General features: G+C 37.8%; 2 protein-coding genes across 5 annotated transcripts in view; one reads left to right on the top strand and one right to left on the bottom strand.

The window, feature by feature from the left end:
- Positions 1-3130: 3130 nt before the first annotated feature.
- LOC108246937 lies at positions 3131-6174 on the top strand. 4 transcript variants are annotated; one of them, XM_025010208.2, is made up of 4 exons: positions 3287-3899; positions 4219-4308; positions 4423-4571; positions 5555-6174. In XM_025010208.2, exons 2-4 carry the CDS (start codon positions 4293-4295, stop codon positions 6023-6025), a joined length of 636 nt encoding a protein of 211 aa, XP_024865976.1. In that variant the 5' UTR covers positions 3287-3899; positions 4219-4292; the 3' UTR covers positions 6026-6174. The 4 variants fall into 4 exon arrangements, with proteins under 4 accessions (XP_017290203.1, XP_024865976.1, XP_024865975.1 ...); XM_025010207.2 differs by having other exon boundaries at positions 4132-4308; XM_017434714.3 differs by lacking the exons at positions 3287-3899; positions 4219-4308 and adding an exon at positions 3131-3261.
- Positions 6175-6849: 675 nt separating this feature from the next.
- Positions 6850-9309, bottom strand: part of spring1 (SREBF pathway regulator in golgi 1) — a 5679-nt gene continuing 3219 nt past the window's right edge. Inside the window, exons 2-5 of the mRNA XM_017434708.3 lie at positions 8665-8821; positions 8421-8572; positions 8068-8181; positions 6850-7636 (exon numbers count right to left, since the gene is read on the bottom strand). Of these exons, the coding sequence (XP_017290197.1) occupies positions 7553-7636; positions 8068-8181; positions 8421-8572; positions 8665-8821 (507 nt within the window). The 3' untranslated portion in view covers positions 6850-7552. The remainder of the gene's footprint in view (positions 7637-8067; positions 8182-8420; positions 8573-8664; positions 8822-9309) is intronic.

The following is a 9309-nucleotide window of genomic DNA, read 5'->3' as shown; positions in this document are numbered from 1 at the left end:
TACCCTTACAGTATCAGATGCCATCTAACGCATCAAACAGCAGTTCAAGGGTCTGTCTCCTCATACCTTGGACCTCTGGACATGTCCACTAATTCTTCCATGCCAATAATGTTGGCAGGTTTTTATTTTATTTTATTTTTTTATTGTACATCAGTGAGATTAAATAATAGCGTAATAATAATGCAGCAGTTGTTGTTTTCATAAGTTAAGTTTGTAAAGCTGCTGAATTTCTTTAGATTAGTTTTCCTGTTTGAAACTAATTATTGTGTTCTGATCTTTTCGCAGTGCTTGTCTTGATGCTGGTGCTGGTCTGCTGGGGACTCGTACTTCCTTCTCCGATTCGGATCCAGTGTGACTCTGAATTTCAGACATGCGATAAGATAACAAATACAGTGAAACATGAAGCAAAAGAGCTAAAGGATGAATATGTAAGTACCACTCACTGACTTGTTTGTTGGGCTTTTTGTACACGAATAGTTGCTGCAAACATGTAAAACAACTTGTAGTTGTTGCAAAACTGACCCTAAATCACCAAATATCTGCCTGTTTTTTATGAGACCGGTTACAATATTCCAAGTTAATTAAGATGCTGTGATTTTGAAAAAATCCTTTTTAAAAATCTCCTTTCTCCGTTTGTTTTTATAAACGTAAATGAGTAATTCTCTTCCCATCACATATTTTTGACACTGGAGAAAATACAAACTTATCCCAGTGTTATTTTTAACATTATTTTTCAGTTGTTAGATAAGCCGACCAAGTCTTACTGATTCAACACGACACAGACTACAACTGTAAAGTATAAAAATACGGAAATCTGTGGTTGTCGGGTTTGACACTTCGAGTTTTGTTAGAAACACATCAGGGGAGCGGCTGTTTCATTGTTATCTACATTAACGACAATCCAACAACGGTGCGATTAGCTCTTCGAACTGAACACTTCTTGCACAATTTAAAACTGATACTAAAACGGGCCGAAGCTACGTGACGTTTCCGGATGACTGGTTTTGGTCAGCCTGTAGTCATGCGTCTTGTGATGTGTCATTAGGGCAGTCCTGTGTTTTACAGAAGAGTTTGTTTATTTGTTATTAGTAAATTTGATCAAATGTAGATACTGTTCATTTAAAAACAGTAAAAATAAATTACATAAATGTATGACTGATGCTCTGTGGCCTTTAGTGTATTTATAGAAAACCAGTTTGATTATTGGTCATAATACACTGAATGATACTAACTAGCAACACTAATCAGTTCTGTTTCTTTTATCACAGAAGAAGTCTCACAAGCTCCCAGATGAATCAGTTCCAGTTCCAGATGAAGTTCCCAGCTCCACAGTAATCGGCTCCACCATTTCTGAGAAGCTGCAAGACATCTATACTAAGAATGAGCTTTTTAGGTTGCATCTTTTAAAAGTAAAAACTTACCAGAAGGAGCTCCTGGATAAACCAGATCACCTTTTACATTTGTTGTCAAATATCACAATAAGACTCGATCATCATTTGGCTACCATAAAAAAGGTTCTCCGCTGCACAGACCCACACAGACCTTTTCCCACCTCACCACCTGCGCTGAAGCCGGAACATAAAAATGACTATCAAAAGAAAATGTACGGCTGGGGTGTTCTTGTCAGGCTGGACGAGTGGTCAAAGGAAGTTCTGAAGGTGCTAAAAAGGAAAAGTCAATCTGTGACCCACAAACAACAAAAGTTTGACAAACTTTAAAGGAAGAAGAAACCAGATAACCTGATTCTACAGACCGAGAGAAAATAAGATTTAACTGAATCAGTAAAACAAACACACATCCAGTAAGTCTTAAAAATGTCTTTGTAACATAAATAATCCATCAGGGTTAAGATTTTAACAATCCTGACAGTGTTTCTAATTCTTTGCATAAAAGTGAAATGTGCTCAAATTAGAGATGATATTTAGTTTCTCTGGTGGAAAAAAAAGTGTCCTTTCTTTCAGAATTTAATTTAGAAACTCTTTCTACTTATTTATATGTATTTATTAAAACTGCTATTTAATGTGACTGTTTTATTTATGACTGTTCTGTGCTTTAAGATGCGTATTCATGTATTAATTAATGGGGAAACGGTGACTTTTGTTTCTGAAATACTGAACCTTATATGGTAAGAGTTTAAAAGTTGGGAATGTGTTCTGTTTTTCTAATCATCCTGCTTAGAAAGAGAACAGGTCATAGGAGACGAGGCTCCACTGCAGCTGAGGCTCTTTTCCTTTACGTAAAGAGGAGAACCTGCAGGAAAAGAAGAGTCCTGCATTAAACATAAAGGAAAGGACAATTTCTCTGCCACCAGTTAGATTTCTGACTGTAAATAGTTTGTCCCTTCCAGGAATGACTAAAACATGACTGTAATGTTGCCCGATTGGGCGGCTGTGGAGATCAGGACTTTTAATGTCCAAACTTAAAAGTCGCAACATTTAAATGACCTTAAATGTGAGTTTAGTTTGTTTCTTTACTGAGAAAAGTCTTCGAGTCCTTGTTAAGAGGTATTTTTCTGACAAATAAACATGTATTTTTTTGAAAATATGATTCACGTTTCGTTTTATCATTTGCCTCGTACTTTATCTGATTGAGGAACAAGATTCATGCCTCAGCAGAAGAAGGAAACAGGAGAATGGTGCCAAATCTACTAATTTCACACAATATTTTTTCTCACCGATTGAAACTTGTATTCAGTATATCTGGAAAACTACTGCAGCAAGTTCAGGAGAGCCTGTTTTAATGTGAAGTAAGCAAAGCAGGCTGAGGCCTTTAGAACGTTAGAGGAGGTAAAAAATAAAATAAGTCTTCTAAAGAAAATCTTCCCTGTCAAAGGTAAAGATAGTCATCCTCTCTGTGACGCAATTTGGCGGTTTGTTTCGGCAGAAATGAAAGCTGTCTGGACTGAGACCGTAAACTGTGACGACAGCTACGTTCTTGAGAAACCCCAAACAGTTAGAGAAGTTTCAAGATGCTTCAGGAATCTCAGTTTGAGCCTGAGATGTAAAATTTACAAAGTTTTACCCCTGTTTCAATATTAAAACCGTGTTTTGTACATGTTACATGACTTCCATTAACCAGTGATGCCGTTTGTTAACATTATTAAAGTGTTTCTCTGTGGTTTTGGTTCCTCGGCTCAATCAGTGAAGAGTGACAACAGCTTTGCATCATTATGTCGACTACAGTGAAGAAAGTGGATACTGTCAGCGTGGGCGGATGTGTTTAACCCTTCAACAAGATTCTGCTGAACTCATGCAGTTTGGGGTATGTGTGTGTGTGTGTGCTGAATGTTGTAGGTATGAAGCCATATTTTTCAGTACAGCATGTTTTAATTCATGGTTTGTATATTTGACGTTTGAGTGGCTGGTATATGTTTGGACTACCCCATGCTTACCTGAGCAGGTGGTATGTTCCAGTTAGGTGAGACCGTAAGAGCTGCTTGCTGCACCCTTTTTATTTAAACCTCTTTTTCTTCTTTCCCTTAGCTTATTATTAGTTTTTTTTTATTCCAGTAGAAATGTTGATTTTTTTTTTTTTTGCATTTTTGTCATTCATATTTTATCAAACCCTTCCTTCCCTTTTAAAAAAAAAAAAATTGAAGGCAAATTAGCATTTTTTGCAGAAACTAACTACAACGACAACCTTCCACATTCAGATTCTGTAAAATATCCTGCAGCTGTCTGCTTTTATTTTATCTAATGAGCTAAAGGCTTACAGTAAAAACGAATCTTATTCAGTTGTCATGCTGAGAATTAAACCGCTCACAGTCAGGCTTCCCCTCTTATGATTTCTTAAAATGAATCAAATTCGTTAAAAGAGAGTGAATGGTGTGTTATGAAGTGGTTCTTGTTGATTTGTGGTTATTGGTCACATTGACGTGCAGGAAACGCAACTTGATAAAGGTGAGAAAAGAAATGAATCAGTAAATATGATGCCATAAAAATACCTGATAAGACAACAACTGACGGATATTAAGATGTTGAATTTAAGCATATAAAAAATTTACAGTAGTCTTTTTTTTTTTCAGTTCAGAGTAAAATCTGATGATTTTATTCTTTGAAAAGTTACACCACAGTTAAGTTTCAGGAGAGTTTTGTAAAGCACATCATTTTCATCAGTCATGTTGTTTTTAAGGGAAGTGACCAAAGGTTCTTACTACTAACAGCCGTGCATGAAAGGATGTGATGACGTTTATCTTAAATCTTTCACGTCTTTGTCAAGAGTGTACAAATACGACCCTGTGAAACTAACACTACTTAGTGAGCCGTTGTATCAAAGTTTTGGGCCAAATAAGAATGAAATCCACAGCAGGTACAGTACGTCACAAACCCCGTCTTCATTGATCATCCAGTTTTTGTTTTTCTCCAACATTTCGTCAGTCAGCTGATTGCACTGAATGCTGAAACTGTGCGATCACATTTTCAGGTTTTCTTGGAGTGGCATGTGCCTGGATTCTGATGCAGGGCATCGCTGCAGGAGCTGCACTCAGAAAACATGCAGCTGGAGCATCGTGTGGCCTCAAAGAGCTGATTATCCTCACGGAAAGTCAGGTTGAAGAAAGCCTGACAAGTTTTGTAAGTAAGACGACGATGCTTCTTCTTAAATCCCAAAGTCCCTCAGGTGTCTTTGCTTTTTGTCTTCATCGCACTTTAGATGCTTTAAGAGTTTTAAATGCTTATATTCAAGTATGAGAGAAAGCAAAAATGTTTATTTTCAAAGCCATTTCCTGCATACGTAAATATAAACTTTTGTAGTAGAGAAACAACTTTTAAAAGTTTAGCTTTGTTCTAGAATAGAGGTCCTCAAATAGTGGACCGTGATCCAGATCTGGACCAAAATAAAATATTTTCTGGACCCGGACAGGTTTCACTTCAATAGTGTGTATATATATATTTACTTTATTTAGCTTTATATTTTTTTATTTAACTTTTTGAGCCTTTTTGAGTTTGCTACAATCATTATAGTTACACCTCATTTTATATTTCCAGTCTGTAGGATATTTTTGTACTTTGGAGACCTTTGCATGAGAAAACCTTTGATAGGGAGCCCTGGATGGTAACTGAATTAGACAAAAAAAAAATAAAGCAACCCTAATTATTTATTTGCTTTCAAGATTTACCAGTAAAATAGTAAAAAAATATATTCCTCGTCACATTTTCTATATTTAAAAAAAATATTTTTGTTAAGTTTTGTTAAAATACCGTTGAATTTTTTGGAAGCAGCGTTTTAGTTGATGAAGATGAAGCAAATTTGAGCCACATTATGTCTTCTAAACCTTATTTTATATTTTCAAACAGCCGAGCTGCTCCAATATTTAATGTTGAGCAAACGACATCAAATCAAGCAGCATCTTTAGTTACGTGTGTGAAATAAACTGTCAAAATGTGGATATAAATACTTACTGGGTCTTGTTAGAACTGAGAAAATCCAGAGACTTTCTTGAATGAAAAAAAAAGAAATCAGAGATTAGTGGTATATCAGTGAAATGTGAAATCGCTGATGCAGTATTTTATGTGAGAAGTAAGACATTAACGTGACTATCGGACCTCTCTTTTAGGACGAAGCCAATGGGAAGCACCTCGGCACCTGGCCCCCTGGCTTCCCTGAGCTGCAGGTCCACCAGAACTCGTCCCCCACTGGGCCCAAAGTCCAGTGCAGCCTCCACTTCATGGCTCAGGGCCTGGACAGAATCTTGGAGGACCAGAAACACAACCTGAATCCCAAAGATGGTTCGCTTCTCGAGAAGCTCAGGGACACGACGTCACGGGTCCGAATGCTGGCAGCGTGCGTGGAGAACAGCCTGGGAGGTAAATGTTCCCACAGTCCACCTCCACCAAAGATGCCTAAATGGGCGTTTGAGAGGAAACAGTGGAGCCACACTATGCTGAAGTCGGCCAGGAGTTATCTGGACTGGCTGCGGCGGAACGTTGCGGTCCAGATTTCCAAAATCAAAGAAGCGAATAAGAAAAAACATAAAGCAAAAGGAACATTTCTTAAGTACTTAAGAGGGAGCACACATCAGCTGTGAAGTTCATCATCGGTTTCTCATGCAAATACGGTTACAATTTATGTATTTAATTGATATATTTTCAAAATCTGTAAATGTCCAACAGACCTGTATTTGGTATCTTATATTATTTTTACCATGTAGGATTATAAATAAATTGACTAAGGTCACCTGTGCAGGCTCAGTGACTTTTTTTTAAAGCAAACACTAAATGTTTATTAGTTCTTGCTGCTCTCCAGTGAGACACTGGTATATTTATTTATCCACTGAACAGGAAGAGGTCAGAAGTGGTTACCTTCCAGAGCTAGAAGAAAAACTTCAATGAAATACAAAAAAAAAAGGATTAAATTTAAAATCAGAATAGGCTAGAATGAGATGCTTGCTTGCAAGACTTTTCACATATTTTAAGTAAATGTTTTAAACTAACTAGATACAAGCGTTCTATCATAAATGTGCCAGTTTACAAAACTATGACACTGCAGCATGAAATGACTTTTTATTAAATTTGATAACCTTTGATGTCCCCACATGATAGTAATTAATCAGCTTGTCAAGGAAACAAATTAGAAGGACTTCTAATACATCTCCTAATTACAGAAGTGTGTTTTCTCAGCCTTCACAGTGATTAATTGTTTTCGCTCTGGCCACCTTTCCCTTGTGAGTGGGCCGCAGTGCCTGAGGTGGAAAAAAGGATGTCGATAAGAATCACCTCTGAGGGACTCCAATCAGTTTACCCTACAGTCAAATATGAGGCCAGATGGACAGAAAGCAGAGGCAGATAAATCTGACAGTATGTCCAAAAAGCACCACTGGAAGAGCAAAATGAAAGCCTCACACAGGTCCGGTTGAGTGATTATTTCTTTACGTTTATTGTTCTGAATGGCCTCCAAAAATCAATCAAATAGGGAAATATTTTTTTCTTTTATCTATCATGTCCATCGTCACCACTGTTTTAATAAAAGTAGCTGTTTCAGATTTATTTATCTTGTTTTCGGGCATGTTAAATCTTCTTCCTTTTGTCCGGCCCTTTGGTGGTTAAAGCCAAGACTCATGTCAGCGATCATAAAAAAACTATTTTTTTAAAGTTTTCTGTTTCACAGTCACTTTTATTAAATACCTTATTTCACATGCATGCAGTATACACAGAAGTAATTACACATTCGTTGCTGTTTTAACTACGCCCACAAAACAAACAAACAAAAAAAATCAGCAATTTGTGAAGCTAAACCTGTTTTATGGGATGAAGTTATCTGAAGCAGATCCTGATGGATGAGCTGCCTGTGCTTTCAACCTGATGATCATCACGGATGAATGGATGACGTGTTCTACGCACTTATGAAGTGTAAATAATGAACTCACAAACAGCATTTGCCCTTTTCTTTTTGAGGTTGGAGGTCTTGGATTTCTTCATTTGTCCAAATAATGAAAAGTTGTCCGAAGTAGCATTTTGTTTGCACTCTCTCTTGTTGGGGATCCAGACGAAGACTTGATTTGTTTACTGACCCACGATTTCAACCGTTCCTCTTAAACCACACCGACAAGTCCACTTCATAGAGGAAGCAGCTCCGGAGGACTCTCGCCGTAGCAATACTTCGCTTGGGGGTTTCTGTAAGTGTTTTCATGCTGGACGCTCTACACAGGGAGGAGAAAAAAGGTTTAACGAATTCAAGTTGTCTTTATCGCAATCTAATAATAAAACAAAGGAATATTTATACATATTTTATCAGTCTTTAAAAATGAATAAAGAAAATAACAAAGCCAGTGTAAAAAAATTATGAAGATGTGTTTATTTGGTGTTTTTAAAGAAATTTGATGTTGTTTAAATTCATGAAACAACTGCTAATGGTTCATAATGAAACAGACATCTGTACGTGTTTCTGCCTTGCTTTTTAAATGCTAATATAAGCAAAAAAAACTGATTTCAACTGTCAAGAGATAAGTGATAAACGTAGTACTTTCATAATTTATGCTTTGTTTCACAATTAGTGCATATGTGCGTAGTTCTGAGGTTATTAGATTGTCAGACTTCATTCTGCTTATCTGTCCTTCAGCTCATAACGTACTTGTGAAGAGGTTCTACATTTGGCCAGGCACAGCTCAAAATGGTCCTCCACAGCAGTGAAAAGATTCTGGAAACCTTTAGCTGCACGATTCAGGAAGCGCTCGAGAAGAGGTTGCTGGGTAAGAGTACACAGATAAGTAACGGGTTATGGTTAAACACGGATATGCAGATTGTAATCTGGGGATTTATTTCTTGACTTTGCAGTCATGCAAAATCAGAACTAAACGTTCATGCATTTCATGAACATCCATTTAAATGCACTTTAATAAAAAAAAAAAAAACATGCAACATGCAGACAACTGAGTCTTTCCTGATGACAGCTGAACCCATGCTGTTGTAGATGTAACAGATTACCTTATCTGGTTGGAGGCAGCAAGACACGCAGTACTCATAAATGCTGCAGCAGCCGTTGGCCAGGCAGCTTTTACAAATGTACTGTCTGGTGCTGGGAGCATTCACGTTGCAGCAGCTGTTAACCAGCAAGTCTTTTCTCTCACAGACATAACCTGTTAAAGTATCACCACAGATAAGTATAAACACTGGCTACCAGTGTATTATCTCTGTGTTGTGGGGGGAGCGTAATGATTCATTCATTTACCAAGTTCGTCTGTGATCAGCGTCTTTCCTTGGATGGAATTTCTGCACTGAGTAATCTGTCTGCTGCTGTTACCAAGGTTGAAATGGACCTTCCAGGGGATGCGCTGGTCTGAATCTTTAACCTCTAGGAGCGTGCGGTCCCGTATGGACCTCTCCTCCTGCAAAATTCACATGAAACATTGAATGTTAAGGACATTAAGGTCTGTCTGCTTGACTTTCAGAACCAGCAGTGTTTGTCAGGAGCAGATGTCGTGATCTCGGATACAAATCTGTGAAAGAAAGAATCTGCTGCCTGGATATTAACAGTTGGCTGTTGAGTTTTTGTCCAAATTATCGATTTAAGACAATTCAATTGTGCTATTAATGGTATTAATGTAACACCTCCATCTTTTACTGACACTGCATGTGGCACCATCAGACCATTTGTTTCCAGGCTACAAACACAACACCCCGATGCAGCTGAAGGTAGCATTGAGCCCGAGGACCAGAAAACCTGAATGGACCTGCTAATCAAGACTCCACAGTATCTATTTGATCTTAGACCTGGGCAGTGTGAGTGTCTGTACCTGTTCCAGTGTGCAGTGTGGGTGACTGTACCTGTTCCAGTGTGCAGTGTGGGTGACTGTACCTGTTCCAGTGTGCAGTG

The sequence above is a fragment of the Kryptolebias marmoratus genome, linkage group LG1 (assembly GCF_001649575.2).
Source record: "Kryptolebias marmoratus isolate JLee-2015 linkage group LG1, ASM164957v2, whole genome shotgun sequence".
Lineage (NCBI taxonomy): Eukaryota > Metazoa > Chordata > Actinopteri > Cyprinodontiformes > Rivulidae > Kryptolebias > Kryptolebias marmoratus.
Note: the sequence above shows the minus strand (reverse complement) of the source record. Positions and strands in the feature narration are given on the sequence as shown.

What these genes read in the sequence shown, in the direction of transcription:
- LOC108246937 (XM_025010208.2), top strand. An exon ending in AAGAAAGCCTGACAAGTTTT is followed by an intron (nt 4,572 to 5,554) that starts GTAAGTAAGACG and finishes CCTCTCTTTTAG; the next exon opens with GACGAAGCCAATGGGAAGCA.